Raw genomic sequence first — 16,344 nt, 5'->3', positions numbered from 1 at the left:
TCGGGCAGTTTCCTGGGAAGAACGACGCCTTTCCACTCTCCCCAAACAAGAAGAGAAGGGAAAGAGGACGTGCGGGAGTAAGAGGAAGAGGAGGAAGAGGAAGAGAAAGAGGAAGAGGAGGAGGAGGAGGAGGAGAAGGAGGAGGAAAACCAAGAGTCGCGTAAGGGGAAAAATATTTGTTTCTCTTTTGATAGGGCTACCTTTCTAAATTCTCTGTATGGGCGTCTTTGAATGTGACATCAAAGAAATATATAAAAACAAAATTCACTTTAGCCTTAAGAGCACGTGGTGTGGAGGGCCACTCGCGGGACGTGGTGTGTACCTAAACCCTTTCCTCCGCTTCCCGTTTTCTTCTGGTCCCTTGCGCTAATTCTTCAAAACTTTTCTTTCGACTTCCTGTTTCCTTGTGGTTCCGCGTGTTAATTCTTGTCACCGCTGCCAGAATACAAGGTGGCCTCGGGCAGATGTCGCGCGCCACACACCCAGACACACCATTTTCTGTTAACAAATACCTCCAGTTTTCTCTTCCTTTGTCTATCGCGGAGTGAATTCGGGACGCCACATGAATCTTTTAGGAGCGCATGTAGTCCGGCGCACTCCTGCCAGCGTCTGTCCTGCAGACTCTACTTAGGGAACAGTGAGGGAGAAGGAAAGAGACAACAAGATGAAATGGAGAGGGGGAAAGAATGAGGAGAGCTAAACGCCCCTTCCTTTCTTCCTCTTGTATTTATTTTCAGGGATGTTTTCCACCTGCACTGTCCTGCATATTCACGTTACCAACACAGGACATTTACGTTCGGAAAAAAAAAAAAAACTGAAACAGTGTACACCAGAATTTCAAAAAGTACTCAGAAATTGGCTGTTCAATAGATCTGATGCAGCTAAAATTGTGACCAGCGGCCGAAACCTTTCCAATATTCCAGGGGAGAGAGAGAGAGAGAGAGAGAGAGAGAGAGAGAGAGAGAGAGAGAGAGAGAGAGAGAGAGAGAGAGAGACGTCCGTCCGCGGCTGGCCACACGCCACTCTATGCCTCTAAAAACTAGAGACGAGATAATTACTTTGCGAAGAGAGAAGAGACGAGGCGGGGTGGACGGGTTCTGGAGGTGTTGGAGACATTCTGGACTCGAGGAGCCTCAGCAACACTTTAAGTCGAGAAACTGACTGGCAGGAAGTTGAGAAAGACACTTCCCAAAGCGCGTGTCAGTGAAGTGGCTGAACACGCCTTAGTGAAGCAGGTTGACTTTGGCTTAACGCAGGAGGCACATAAAAGATATAAGAATAAGAGGAGGATAATAAAACCTAAATGTATAGCGACCTCTAGCACTCACCGTTATTAGTTGTGTTATTCATATATAAAGTCTGGTCTGGTATGAAGGCAGTCACCATAAAGTCACACCCAGCCAGCTCGTTGCGGTGCCACCAGATCACTGAGAGAGAGACCCATGTCAATAATCACGAAACTTCCTGTACAAAAGAAGGCAAGCGAGCTGAGCAGAGCGAGTCATAAGGTCAAACCATCAGCCTCGCTACATAATTTCAAGAGAAGGGAAGCAGAGATTTGAGAATTTCCAGGAACTCGCTGAAGGAAGATGTCAGTTCAACGCAAGAATTTTACAAAAGCCATGAATCTGAATTTACACTTACAATGCAATGGTCTAGTCGCTCAGGGGTGCTGGGGCGAGGTCCTGCCTGTATCAGGGACGGAAGTACGCACAGAGCAACACTGTCCTGACCGTGCACTCTTGCCTGTCACTGGTCGCCACACCATGCTGCCTGGACGGATGCTTTGTCTGTTTCTTTTCCTGTCTCTTTCTGAGTAATTCGTTTAACAGAATTTTTCTTTCATCTGTCTTTTCATGAGAATTTCCGGCAAATAAGGAAGCGCCACTCCCACCTTGTTACACACGCCCATAATGGGGAGCGCGGGGCGTAAGTGGGCCCTGCCACGTATGGAACAATGGTTCTTGTTCTTACACTTTTTTTTCTTCCTTTTTTACGTCCGCGCGAGGTGTGTGGAATGCTCCAGCGTCACGAGCGGTGCCCTGCGTAGGTGGTAGGGGTGTCAGAGTGCCAGGCGCGGGGTCAACAGGGGGCGGTCGCGGGGGGCGGCGTAGGGGACGGAGCGTAGGGGTGGAGGCACGCGACAGCTGCTGGTGACAGAGGCAGGGGTGTGGGGGACGGTAATATTAATACTGGGTGCTGGTCGGTCCCCACAGGCACGCCCCGCGGCTAAACTACATTGCCTCGCCACGCTGGACCTTACACGCTGCCTCCTGTGCCGCGGAGTGCCAAACTAGACGGTTCCTTTTCTGTCTGGAGAGAGACTTAATCTTCTTCACACCTCTCATCTCCTCGCGCCTCGAAAGATACGGTTCATCAGACAACCTTTTTCTTATTTATTTATTTCATTTATTCATTTATTTATTTATTTTACGAAGAAACAATGAGGTATGCGATATACTAAACCGGAGCTGCGTATCTAGTCCATGTATAAATGATAAGAAAATATAAGTATGGCTTATCATATCATCAAGACTGACTGATGATATTTTCATTACTTAACATAACAAAGCCTGACTGAATGAATGACTGATATTTCTATGGCTCGATATATTACGAGTGAGATTTATTTTCTTTTTTTTTTGCAAGTCCGTCCAAATGGTGGGAAGAAAAAAAACAAATTAAACTGGTTAACACATTATTTTCCCGACACCGCAAAAAAAAAATAAATAAATAAATAAAATAAATAAATAAATAAATAAATAAATAAATAAAACAGGAAACAATCAGGAGAGAATGACTTCGTATCACAAGCCAGGTAAGGAAAGCACCAGTGACGCACTGACCTCTCATTGCCACTGTCTTCAGCGTCGATGACAAAGCACCGCGATGCCTCAGGTCGCAGGGCAAGGCAGGCCATTACCAAGGATCAAAAGAGCACAGTTTGTTTACGTAACCTCCCGCGCCGCCCTGGGTTTCACACAAAGACTCACGCGTGACTTATCTACCTCCGCCGCACAGCCACGCTCAGGACACACATGTAACCGCGGTCAATTTACGAAGGCGGGTCCGTATTTTGGGAACATAATGATAAAAAGAATAATAAATAATAAATAAATAAAAAAAATCAATATTAGACACGACGAAAGATCAATATGATACTAAAAAGTAGAGGTGTAAAAGATTTAAGTGAAATTTTCGATATGTAAATAATAATAGAAATAAATAAATAAATAAATAAATAGAAGAAATCTGCGAAATATTTATTTTCATATTTTGTTGTCTACGTCGAAGTGGTTTCCCAGATTGAGGAAAAAAGATCTTCAACACATATTCGAAATAATTTCCGATCTGAGTGAACAGTGGCTGGCTTCAGAGTGACAGAAAACACACCCATCTTTGTCTGGCTCTAGATTCAACACCGGAACTTAGGTTGTGCATCAAGCACCACATCACCGGGGCGCTGTAATGGTAACAATGATAATAATAATAATAATAATAATAATAATAATAATAATAATAATAATAATAATAATAATAATAATAATAATAATAATAATAATAACACTGATTACAATAATATAAGAAAACAACAGCAACAACAACAACAACAATAATAATAATAATAATAATAATAATAATAATAATAATAATAATAATAATGATAATGATAATAATAATAATAATAATAATAATAATAATAATAATAATAATAATAATAATAATAATAATAACCATAACTACAACAGCAACAACAACAACTTCAACTTTATCCGTAGCTCAAACGTTTAAGGAAAAACAGTGTAGCGTCCATTAGAGGAGAATGTGGGGGGAGGAGGAGGAGGAGGAGGAGGAGGAGGAGGAGGAGGAGGAGGAGGAGGAGGAGGAGGAGGAGGAGGGATAAGAGGAAGGTAAAGGACGAAGGAAGAAAAAGGCGGCAGGACTGAAGAAACAGGTGAGGGATCGGACAAGTAACTTTAAGGAACAATTCTTAAAGCGATACAACCTTTACTTTTTTTTTCCTTGGTGTATTTTATCCTCATTCATTCTATTTAGTTCTTCGCCGTCTTCAAAAGTCAAAATTCTTAATGTAAGTTACGTAAGTAGTTCCCTAGATGTGTGTGTGTGTGTGTGTGTGTGTGTGTGTGTGTGTGTGTGTGTGTGTGTGTGTGTGTGTGTGTGTGTGTGTGTGTGTGTGTGTGTGTGTGTGTGTGTGTGTGTGTGTGTGTGTGTGTGTGTGTGTGTGTGTGTGTGTGTGTGTGTGTGTGTGTGTGTGTGTGTGTCGCCCCAGGACATCAGAGTCAGCATTCACTAAAAGATGTTAAACACATCTTATGCTTAGAGCTCTCTCTCTCTCTCTCTCTCTCTCTCTCTCTCTCTCTCTCTCTCTCTCTCTCTCTCTCTCTCTCTCTCTCTCTCTCTCTCTCTCTCTCTCTCAGTATACCCTCCTTCAGGCACACTCATTCACTTTCCTCCACGGTCATCATCTTCGCCATCTACCTCTCCCACTTCATTCTACCCTGCCACTCTTTCTTGACACCTCCCATCCACATTTTCATCTCCCTCACTCGTCACTCCCTTCCCTTCCACACTTCTCCCCTAGTCTTCCACTTCCCCCAAACCGTTAGACGATAAAACACACAGGAAACCTCGTCTTCCGTCCTTATACTTCTTCCTTCTTCACTTCTTCCTCTTCCTCCTTCCTTTCCCAACTTGCACAGGTACCTCGAAAAATTCCAATAGAGTCCAGGTTCTCATAACCCACCTGAGGGCTGGACTGCGCGGCTCCCTCGGTCCACAAGACGTAAGTGTAGAATGAGAAGGCAGGAAAATTTTTTATGTTCTTTTTTTCCTTTTAAACAGACTGACAGGTGGAGAGAAGAGTGGCAGGTGACGGGAAACAGGTAGAGTGTGTGGCAGTGATTGGACAGGTAAATGGGTGGACAGGTGATACGATATTAGATGTGTAAAGTGTGATGTGAGGGGAGGGAGGTAGATGATGGTTCACGTGATGTGCACAATGTGTGTGTGCCTGGTGATGTGGCGGGTAGCGAGCGTTGACGCCTGATGCAAGTTTATATTTAGAGTTCGAAAAATAGCATGTAAAATGAAATCATATTGAATAGCATTTCAAAGAAGGTTGTGTAAGGAAACGTAAAGGATGATGGAGGAGGAACAGAGAGAACACACACACACACACACACACACACACACACACACACACACACACACACACACACACACACACACACACACACACACACACACACACACACAAAAGAAAAAAAAAGTACCATGAAATAAAATAATGCACCATTTCGATATAGGGAATTGAAAATTGTGCGATTGAACGGACGGTGGAAGTAGAAAAAAATATAGGAAAAAAATGAGTAAGGGACTGACTGACAGACAGACTTCAACTTCGAGACTATACGGCGACGCTAAGGAGAGGCAACAGAACCAAACGCCTCTCACTAAGCACGATGGAACCAACATGACCTTAATCTGTCTTTTAACACACATGCACACACAAACACATACATACACAAATGTGCTGAAATTACCATCTTAATTAGCACACAACCTGCACAGTCTGAAAAGAATCACTAGCTCTTCACATTATACTTTTCACATTACCTGACATTGCCGTCTTTGATTATGTCTTTCACTAATTCCATCATACACACGAATTGGCTTTATTTGTGGGCCTCAAGACTGCAACTACAGCCCGAATTCAGAAACGTTCTCCTCTCTCGCAACAGTTATTTTCAAAGGCCATAGAAATTACTAGCCGGGTTCTCAAGATTGTTTTTTCCTATTAATAATGTAAAAATATTGTTAATCTGTCACTAGAACCCTAAAAATAACCTTAGAAACCCGTGTCACTTCAACTAGAGACTTTTGAAAGTAATGGAGGAGCGAGGCAGAAATGTTTCAGAATATGGTCCTACGTATGGAAAGCAGCGTGGACTCTGCAGTGGGGAAATCAAAGGTATGTCGTAGGCACAGGTACACACAACACGTGTGCAACAATAACGAGCCGACATAACTTCACTATGCACATGAAATTAAAATTCGGGGGGAAAAAAAGCATACCACGAGTGAATGTCAGTTTTCCATTCTCTCTCTCTCTCTCTCTCTCTCTCTCTCTCTCTCTCTCTCTCTCTCTCTCTCTCTCTCTCTCTCTCTCTCTCTCTCTCTGTGTGTGTGTGTGTGTGTGTGTGTGTGTGTGTGTGTGTGTGTGTGTGTTATGCATTGTCTCAACATCTCTCTGTGATTAATATTAAAATGAATGCTACACACACACACACACACACACACACACACACACCTAGTGTGGTTAGCACGCTCGGCTCACAACCAAGAAGGCCCGGGTTCGAATCTTGGGAGCGGCGAGGCAAATGGGCGAGCCTCTTAATGCGTAGCCCCCTGTACACCTGGCAGCAAGTAGGTACGGATGTAATCCGAGGGGATGTGACCTCGCTGTCCCGGTGTGTGGTGTGTAAGTGGTCTCGGTCCTAACCAAAGATCGGTCGCTATGAGTTCTGAGCTCTTTCCGTAGGGTAACGGCTAGCTGGGTGACCAGTAGACGACCGTAGATGAATGACACACACACACACACACACACACACACACACACACACACACACACACACACACACACACACTATCTCTCTCTCTCTCTCTCTCTCTCTCTCTCTCTCTCTCTCTCTCTCTCTCTCTCTCTCTCTCTCTCTCTTTAATCAGTGTTCGAAAATCGGACGCGAGGAATTTGTTGATGAAATACTTGTCACTAGTCCGAAGGTGGTGATTTATGGCTCTCCTTACAAGACCTCCTCGTCCAGGCCCGACAGGAAAGGCCGTTGCAGACTTCCAACCTGAGCGAGAACACCACACGCAGGCATTTCATTACTGAGAACTGGGAGACCTTGAGGGAATGCACAAACCGGAGAGAGAGAGAGAGAGAGAGAGAGAGAGAGAGAGAGAGAGAGAGAGAGAAGAGAGAGAGAGAGAGAGAGAGAGAGAGAGAGAGAGAGAGAGAGAGAGAGAGAGAGAGAGAGAGAGAGAGAGAGCCGTGTGTAGCCTACATCTGTGGGAGGGGAAGGGCGGGGAGAAGCAACGCCCGGCCGCATACGCCACGAGGACCTCGCTTTCCCCTATTCAATTTCCCTCCTATTTGTTAGTTTTTTTTAAGCGTTTCTCCACTTTTATTCCATCCCTCGCTATTTTTTAAGTATCTACACGGGTAGTACGGCAGGCAAAATTACTACAACACGCGGGAAGGGGCTGGAGGGGGCCAGAAGCGGTGGGTTGCGTTTCGGGGTAGGCGTGAGTGGAGTAGAGGCGGCCTCCGCAACCCTATATATTAAAGAGGAACGCCCACACCACCCACACGATTCGCGACTCGCTACACGACGCCACGAGGTGCGGTGCATCCCTCCCTGCTGCTACGACCGTACACACACACACTGGTCGCCCATGTCCCCTTCAACTCCAGGGAACGAAGCAGAAAATGAGGAAAAAAACAGTCCATACATGATTTGATTTCAGCTCATTGCCACTTCCTTGTTTTTCCTCTCCTTATAGTTGGCAGTCAAATAAGAAATATTGCGCTGTTTTCTCTACGTATTCTTTCCATTCCCGCCAGGATTACGAGTTTCAGACAGACGTACGTACGTTTATTTCCATTTATGCTCGTGTGTCCCGTGGGTGGTGTTGTGTTTAGTACAACGGCAGTTCCTACGCTCCGAGACGCGCGTGGTGAATGGAAATTAATGTATAATCTTTCTTCTTTCCCTTATTCCTTTACCAGCTGTCTCCTTTTTTCTCCTTCTCTTGAGTACTCATTTACTATACGAGAATGTATAATTTTCCTCCTTTTCTCGTTTCTTTTCCCCTCCTATGTCTAATTTTCTATAACCTTTCTTCTTTCATTCATTCCTTTACCAACTGTCTACTTCATATTCTTCTGCGCATTCGTTTATTGCATGTCCCTTTTTTTCTCTCATGTTTATTCCTTACTATCTATGTCTAGTTTACTTTCTTTATTATCTTATTCCTTCTCTGGCTTACTCCTTCACTATCCGTCTATTTTCCTTCCTTCTCTCGCACATTTTCCCCCTTTTCTCTCTTATTTCTTTAATACTCGTGTCTAGTTTTCCTTTCTTCTCGTATATTAATTTACTATCCATGTCTAATTGTTTTTCCCTTTCGCCTATTTATTTACTCTTTCCGTCAAGTACTTGTTTTTGTAGCCTTGTAGCAACAAACCCTTTCCTCCACTGGTGCCTGAGAGCTAAGGTGCACCTGAGATAAATTAATAATGCATGTACAAAGTTAACGCGAAACTTCAGAGAGGGAAAGTCTTAGTGCTTGAACGATTGTCTTCCAAGGCCACAGAGTCGATTAGCGCTGGTTTTTAAGACTTTTTTTTTTTGTTAATAATGCAGAAATCTTGTTAATCTGTCACTAGAACCGTAAAAACATTCCTAAAAATCAGTGTAACTTCAACTAGAGCCTCTTGAATGTAGTGGAGGTGCGTCACAGAAACGTTTCTGAATGTGGTCCTTAGTCCCGTATTCAAAAACGCTTTGCTCTCTCACCACGACTATTTTTCAAGGCCACAGAGATGGTTAGCCGAGTTCTCAAGACTGTTTCTCGCGTTAATAATGCAGAAATCTTGTTGATCTGTCATTATAAGCATAAAAAACACCCTTAAAAACCAGTGTCATTTCAACTAGAGTCTCTTAAATGTAGTGGAGGTGGAGATCCTTACTCGTAGAGAGGAAAGCGTGCGATGAGAGAAAGCGCCTGTCCTCCAGCTCTCTCCTGATGGGGGCAAGATGGAAGAGGTGACCACCTCGGGGTCGAAAAGTAGATGAAACTCCATGGAATTGACGGTAGAGTTTCCTTCACTAACTTTGAAGGCTAGTGTGGTAGAGAAAGCGTCATGGAAGTCACAGTAGTTTCCTTCACTTAACTTCTGAAGGTTAGTGTTGCTGTGCTGTTGTTTTCTCACGACCTTGGCCACCGTCACTTGATCGTTTTTTTCCCCTCTCGCATCAGAAACTAGATATCCTATTTTTCTTTTTTTTTTTTCTTAACTCGATCATGTTTTTTGTTTCCTCGACTTGGGCAGCATCACTTGATCCTCAGTTTCATTTTTGTTTTCACACATCATAAATTAGGCATGCAGTATACGACTTTCTTCTTGACTTACTATCATGTTTCCGTCTCGTCGACCTTACTTAGCATCACATAGCTGTCCACTTCACATTTCTCACATCACAAACTACGTACTATTTTCTTACTTCATTACCTTACAACATGTTATATCGATAACATCGAGAACCACCAAGAAAGCGAACTTTTCCTTCACGTGGCATTAAAAATAACTATTTCTCTCCTCTTTTTTTCTATTATAGTATAGATCACACCAATTCGTTGATCTATTTATGTCAATTTTTTCTTCGTCTTTTTCTTAACGGTGGGGGTCTGTCAACTCTTGCAAGGTGTGCCCTCTCCTCTCCCTTCAGCTGACGGCCGTTCAGTCAGTCCTGCAAGGCAGAGATGCTCAACTAAACACAAGCACCTCAAACACAACAACACGACCTATTTTTTTAAAGCCTCACATTAAAGCAGACGGCCGACTCACGCACAAATGAATTCTAGTGAAACGAAAATGTAAAAACAGTTCGAATTCGTTTCCCAAATAGAAATATACAAACATTAACATAATTACACGCTCGGACACACGGACACACGGCCAATACCTGGTGGACGACCGTATAATAATCGACAGCCTGCTTATGTATTCTCCCTCGTTTCATTCTGGGGATGTAAGAGACGCGAGGAGCAGGTGGTGGTGCTGGTGGTGGTGCAAGCCAATTCCTCTTCCACCTGATCCACGCATGACCTTATCTGTCTAACTCTCACGCCTCTGATTATCTCTCTCTCTCTCTCTCTCTCTCTCTCTCTCTCTCTCTCTCTCTCTCTCTCTCTCTCTGTTTTCCCCTTCCTTCTCCATTCACCTCATCCTTACGTCTCAAGGTTCTCGTCCGCCCCCTCCTTGTTCCCCTTTCTTCTCCATTTCCTTTCTTCAGGTGAATTCATCTTATTCATATAAAAATTCACATTTTTTTAAACTTTTTTTTTTTTCAGACTTTTGCCAACCGGAAAGCGGCGGCAGCCTCGCCTCCCTCACCCTCCCCTCACCCTGACTGGATCTCCCTTCCTCCTTCCCTGCCTGCCTGCCTGCCTGCCTCCCTGTGCTTGCTCGTGCTTCCGCCGCTGGAAACGTGGCACCACAGCACTCAAGCAACAGGTGAGGTGGCCAGCAGGAAGCACGCAGTAATTCTACCAAGTCCTCTTCCCTGGCCAAGAATCACATTAATTTACCCAGGGCGCGTAAGAGGAATAATGGGCCTTCCTCATTACACATTCCGACAGTCTACAGTAAGCTGACACCTCGCACAAAGGAGATCTGCAGAGAATTTCTTTTGTGGGAGGAAGGGATGGAGGCCGCACCGGCTCATAAATGGTGGGGGTAAAATGTCAAGGCTGCCTGCATTTTATCTTTTAGCAAGAACAAAACGTCACGTGTGTGTATATTGTAGAATACGAGAATGTGTTTCTTACGCGGAATAAAAATAATAACACCAAAGAAGTGTTTAATCATGACTAATGTATGCACTAAATGGTGTTTTAAACGATATGATGACTAAGATAAAAATCCGATAAGAAACAGGCACGTGTGCATTCCTAAGCGTGGGCCGCCCACCAGCCACAACCTCCGGTGTGTGCTGACGCCGCCCTCTCAGAGCACTCTTGCTGCAGACCCAAGACGCAGGCGAAGGAACGATAAAATGTAAAACCTGACCAGGAATGTGAACGACGTAGTGACCTCTCTCTCTCTCTCTCTCTCTCTCTCTCTCTCTCTCTCTCTCTCTCTCTCTCTCTCAAGCCTTGGGGAAGGAAAACGGTCTCTTTACGAATCCCTTCTCTTAGGCCTACAGGACAAGAGGAGGAGGAGGAGGAGGAGGAGGAGGAAACAGAGGTATAAGGCTCAGCCCTCACAAAGGCCTCTCCTTCCCCCGCCATATCTTCTTTAGTTTCACCTTGTGGGGATCAAGATGAAGACCCTGACTGCTGCTTCCTTCTCTCCCAACTTCCATCGTCTTACATAGCCTCCCCCCCACTCTCTCTCTCTCTCTCTCTCTCTCTCTCTCTCTCTCTCTCTCTCTCTCTCTCTCTCTCTCTCTCTCTCTCTCTCTCTCTCTGTGTGTGTGTGTGTGTGTGTGTGTGTGTGTGTGTTCTTACAAATTCTGTGAGTAAATCCAATGCGAGTTGAGCTGCTTCATGTATGCCTGAGTTACACCAAACCCAGGCACAGGGAGCAAGCGGGGCTATGCGATTATGCCTCTAACAACTTAATCGATAGCCAATACTGGGTCGCTCAGCCCGCGGCAACTCTAAATGTCATTATTCACTTGAGTGGCTGACGGAGAGGCCAGCAAGGGACCCTCACCTCCACGGGGGGGACAAGGTGAGTGAAGAGTCACTGCCCAAGGTTTGGTTTTATTACCCTGCTCAGCTTACTTCTATTACCTCATACTTTAACGTGTGTACCTTATAATACTGACGAACACAATGCATTGCTCGAGAAATCTGCACACATTACGTATCATTATCAAGTGCATCAAAATTGAGTGGAAATTTGTGCACTGAGTACACAAAAGTTTTCGTAACAATCGACACCAAATTCACACACACACACACACACACACACACACACACACACACACATACACACACAGAATGGGAGACTCGTGGATCAGCCTCGTCCACCATATGTCACAACTGCATATAATTTCAACTACAGAAAATATTTGGTCAGTCTCTCTCTTTCCCTCATATACAACAAAAAATTGTTTTGGTCAATGGCAAAACATTCAAGTATGAAAACAAATAAAAGAAAATGCAGAAGCTACACTTGAACAGCTTTGCTGCTCACCTCGGAAGACTGACCTTGATAAAGCATAAGCCTTCAGTGCCAAGGCAGCATGACCTTCCTGGAGGGATCAGCGGAGCAGGACATCGTTCTCCACTGGGGCACGTAACCCACCCACTTCGTCAACACTGAAGGGAAAACAACATCACGTAATATATGTAATGCGACATGAGTGGTGGAGGGAATGTTAAGTTATTGGCAAGGGAAGAAAATCCATGACAAGTAGTGGGTAGTGCCGCGTCATGCACCCCACTCACCTGTTTTGCGGCCGCGCATGACGGGACAAGCGGCGTGGCGGGTGAGGAAGTCATGTTCGTGGGACGACAGAAGGTTCCACCACACCATCGCGGCTCCTGCCGTCCCACCCACGCCAGCACCCACCCACGGGAAAACCGTACGTCCACCTGAAGGGGAAACAAAAGGAGGCAAGTGATAAAAACTACGAGTTCCAGTTTTCGATGTAAACAACTTTTCTCAGATTAATATTTACGTAAGGAATCAGAAAGCATTGAAGACCTTGAGTGGGTGTTTGCAGGTAAATGAGGACTGTGGCCAACCTCTCGCCGACATGAGAGTGTGGGGGCGCCCTGGTGGGGCCGTGGGTGTCACGGTGAGCGCTGTACTCACCCCCCAGCCCGTAATCTGCCACCTGTCGCACCCAAGTATATATGAATATTTTGTGGAATTGGGTGTACATGCCATGAAATACATTTCTTGTAAAATAATGATATTTTCAGCTCGTGCCTTTACTCTCACCATATAAGGCTCTGAGGCTGCATCGTCGAGGGTGACTCCGAGAAGGTGTCTCATACGCCGCCCCACACCCATCAAAACAGCCGCTTCAGCCTCCTGCAGCCACGTGCTGCTGGTCACGTGGTGTTGGTTGTGAGTATTTACAGCATGTTCTTTAAAAATAACTTACTCGTACATTAAGTGAGATAATTAGCTCATATTATGACAATCTGCAATAAATGTGATTGAGTTTTCTTCTTTGAAATGAGGCCTAAGATATCGTGCACGTACTGTTTCAGTGACCAGCCTCCCTCGACGGCAGCGGTGAGGGAGTCGCTGCCGGGGAAGTAGGGAGTGTGTAAGCGACTCTTCATTTTCTTTTTGAGCTGGCCTGCTTCACCACGACTCACCACTTCATACACCACAGTGATGTACGGGTCCAGGGACACCTGCTCCACCTTGAAGGGGGCCAGTGCCAGCCACGGACTTCCGCCATTCGCGTATCGGCACTTCAGCCGCGACGTCACACGAGGAGGCTGGTGACGCACAAATTATTATGATCTACGATCATCTTGTTTCATTTTGAACATTTGCCTTTTATATGAAGATGATGTTAATGATGCTGCCCTGTAACAGCAGCAGCAGCAGCAGCAGAAGCAGCAGCAGCAGCAGCAGCAGCAGCAGCAGCAGCAGCACCAACACCACCAGCAACAACACGAACAACAACAACAACAACAACAACAACAACAACAACAACAACAACAATAATAATAATAATAATAATAATAATAATGTATATACCACATAACACGGTACCTACCCTGAGGTCCTCGCCCCTACATAGTCGTTCCACCTGCACCTGCTCCACCAGTGGCCGCCTCTCCAACATCCAGGTGGCATTGGCGTGTCTACTCAAGTACTCCACGCCCAGCACCACAGGTGCCTTCACAACCCTGGATGGACTCGCCTCCTTCGGACCGCCGTAGGGTGTCGTGGCCGTGACGTGGGCGAGCGAGCGAGGACCATTCACCTCCAGCACGTGGTCATGCTGCAGCACACAAAAGGGCGCGTCACGCATCGCCAAGAGGATGAGGGCGTCGTGACATTCATCTCATTGTTGCGCTGCTTATATTCCGGCTCATATTTCAACAATACAAAGATGGTGACTACTAATGATATACTCTTCCTCACCACTTTAACAGCAGCAGCCAGCATGTTATCCAGACGGGGCTGCTGGACGACAGAAGCCCGTGACTTCGCCGCCCTCAGGAACTGAACACCTACGTCCAAGAAACCTTTCTTGACGGCCACTAAACCGACGGACGTCAGCTCATTTGCTGCCATAGAAATGCGAGCCATCTCACTTCCTACTCTCACTAATCATCAGACAACTGGCAGCAATTACCTCACTGCAGTTTCATCAACAAAATACTATGTATTGGCAATGTGAATTCCATAAAATCTCTGTAGAGTTACCAAGTAGATAGTCATGAGGGTAGATAATGAAGATACCTGAGAGAGGGTGGTGATAGCCTGTCACGGGGTCCAGCACGAGACGGCCGCCCTCAACCAGAGCGGTGGTGTTGAGCCGGTACACGTGGGCGAGGCGGGTCACGGCCTCTGATGCTGCTGCCACGTCGTCAGTGTTGGGAAGCGGTTCCCTGTCGGGGCGCGATGCCAGGTATTCTGTGGTGGTGAACAACAGTGAAACAAAGGAATTTTTCCATATTCAGTGAGCTGTATACATTTAACAAGTTCCTGCAGTAGGTATCATTTAAATGTGACACAAACTGAAACGAATTTGATATGTAAAGGCACAACAACTTACCTATAATATGCAAGATGCTTCTGGTCTTCTGCAGGGCGTCGTCCACCCGCGTCCAGCCCTCTGCCACGTGGCGTAAAAGAGAGAATCCAGCAGCCGGATCCTCCGAACCCCAGTCCGGCGGCTCCAACCCGTCAACAAGCGCCTCCCATGATTCAACGTACCTGCAACACCAGTCCATCCATTAGCGATGAATTCATTATGTTTTCGTCAAGGTCATTGAATATTCATAGAATAGTCATTGAACACCATACTAACGTCTTTAACACGTCGCCAAGTTCGGCAACAGGTTGTATGACTGTTTTTATACGCTCTACAGCTTTATATTCCGCATGCCAGAGCTCTTCAAGCTGCGTCCAGGAGGCATGCTGGGCGTGACCGGCAGACGCCACGCCCACAAGGCAGCTCACCACCAATACGGCAGCCATCAGCCACAGTCACAGTGCCTGACGTGTGCCGCCCCGCACCACCGTGATCTGTGATGTGCACACACAAAGCATTTCGCGGTGAGTATATAGTTTTCAATCGTAAAGTTTACGGATTTGTTTTCCCTGGTCGATCATGCCATCAAATGTTCCTAATCCCTTATATTTGCTCTGAAATTGATTAATAGAAGACATACAACAAATTCATTCACTGCACAGGAGTCAGTCACTCACCTAACGCGTCGGTCACCTTGGGGTTCCCTTGGCAAACTGCTGGCGCCACCCCAGAGAGGCAATGACCAACGCCCCTTCAGCTTTCTCTCACAGAAGAACTATGCTGTCAAGCAAAATAAAAATTCACTTAAGGTGGAGGAGTCACACAATAGCAAGCTGTATAAAATAATTGCAAAACGACACTGAGATGTTCCAGCTTCCTTGATCGACACTAGAGAACTGTCAGATCGCAGCAGCACTTCCTACTCCTCGGGACGGTGACTTCACACGCGGCGTGACTCCACCACCACCGCCGCGATCACTGGACTGCAACCTAACGGCGTCTCCTTGAACAACGTCCACGGAAGACGAATTCTTTGGACGCAGAACCCGCGCATGCTGTTGTATTCCAGTTTTCATCATGACAATTTTTTTTTTTTATCATCATGTGAATACCGAATACAAATTTCCATTGATTCCATCGATCCATGCACATATGTATTTATAAATACCAAAAACATTTACTAGGGTTTGCCGTAATTATCAAAAGTTTTAGGTAATTTCATACAGAATCACCATTCATACAGAATCACCATTCATTACTTACGGACAAGAGATAGTTACAGCCCTGATTGCATCTCATCTATTGACTATGGATAATAAATCACTTTCCTTCTATACTACATTCAGGCTATTCAGGTACTAAGGTAAAAAGAAGAGTTGATTTATCAACCAAGGTTAATAAATCTTCATAAACAATGTAATGTGAGATGACCTGAGAACTAAGGAGTGAATAAAAAATGGAGAGGAGAGACCATCTCAGATTCCAAGTAATTCCAGTTATGAGTGTTGTCAATTGTTTGACAAGATACACATGCACTCTACTAGATGCTGCTTTAGTATAACGCAAATTCATCTTAGCCCTCATGTTTCAATGGAGAGGGAGAGAAAAAAAACATTCTCATTGACTACCGTGGCACTAAGACTGTTTAGTTGTGCATTTATATCTCTCTACATTAGGGTCCCAACAACATAACCTGTTTATCCTCACCACACCATAATAGACCCATCCCTTTTCCTACATCTTATTCTATCAACAGATTGGATCAGATACTGATGAACTTCCTGTAGAGGACATT

General features: G+C 45.2%; 1 protein-coding gene across 1 annotated transcript; it reads right to left on the bottom strand.

The window, feature by feature from the left end:
- Window positions 1-7,792: 7,792 nt before the first annotated feature.
- LOC135106376 (prolyl 4-hydroxylase subunit alpha-2-like) lies at window positions 7,793-15,965 on the bottom strand. The gene is made up of 12 exons (XM_064015325.1): window positions 15,227-15,965; window positions 14,826-15,043; window positions 14,571-14,731; window positions 14,255-14,428; window positions 13,934-14,079; window positions 13,563-13,790; window positions 13,034-13,278; window positions 12,767-12,872; window positions 12,527-12,659; window positions 12,268-12,414; window positions 12,028-12,138; window positions 7,793-9,557 (listed from the first exon to the last, which is right to left on the bottom strand). Exons 2-11 carry the CDS (start codon window positions 14,993-14,995, stop codon window positions 12,047-12,049), a joined length of 1,602 nt encoding a protein of 533 aa, XP_063871395.1. The 5' UTR covers window positions 14,996-15,043; window positions 15,227-15,965; the 3' UTR covers window positions 7,793-9,557; window positions 12,028-12,046.
- Between the last annotated feature and the right edge of the window lie 379 nt (window positions 15,966-16,344).

Source organism: Scylla paramamosain, chromosome 13, assembly GCF_035594125.1.
Source record: "Scylla paramamosain isolate STU-SP2022 chromosome 13, ASM3559412v1, whole genome shotgun sequence".
Taxonomy (NCBI): domain Eukaryota; kingdom Metazoa; phylum Arthropoda; class Malacostraca; order Decapoda; family Portunidae; genus Scylla; species Scylla paramamosain.
The sequence above is the reverse complement of the archived record's forward strand: the minus strand, read 5'-3'. Positions and strand labels throughout refer to the sequence as shown.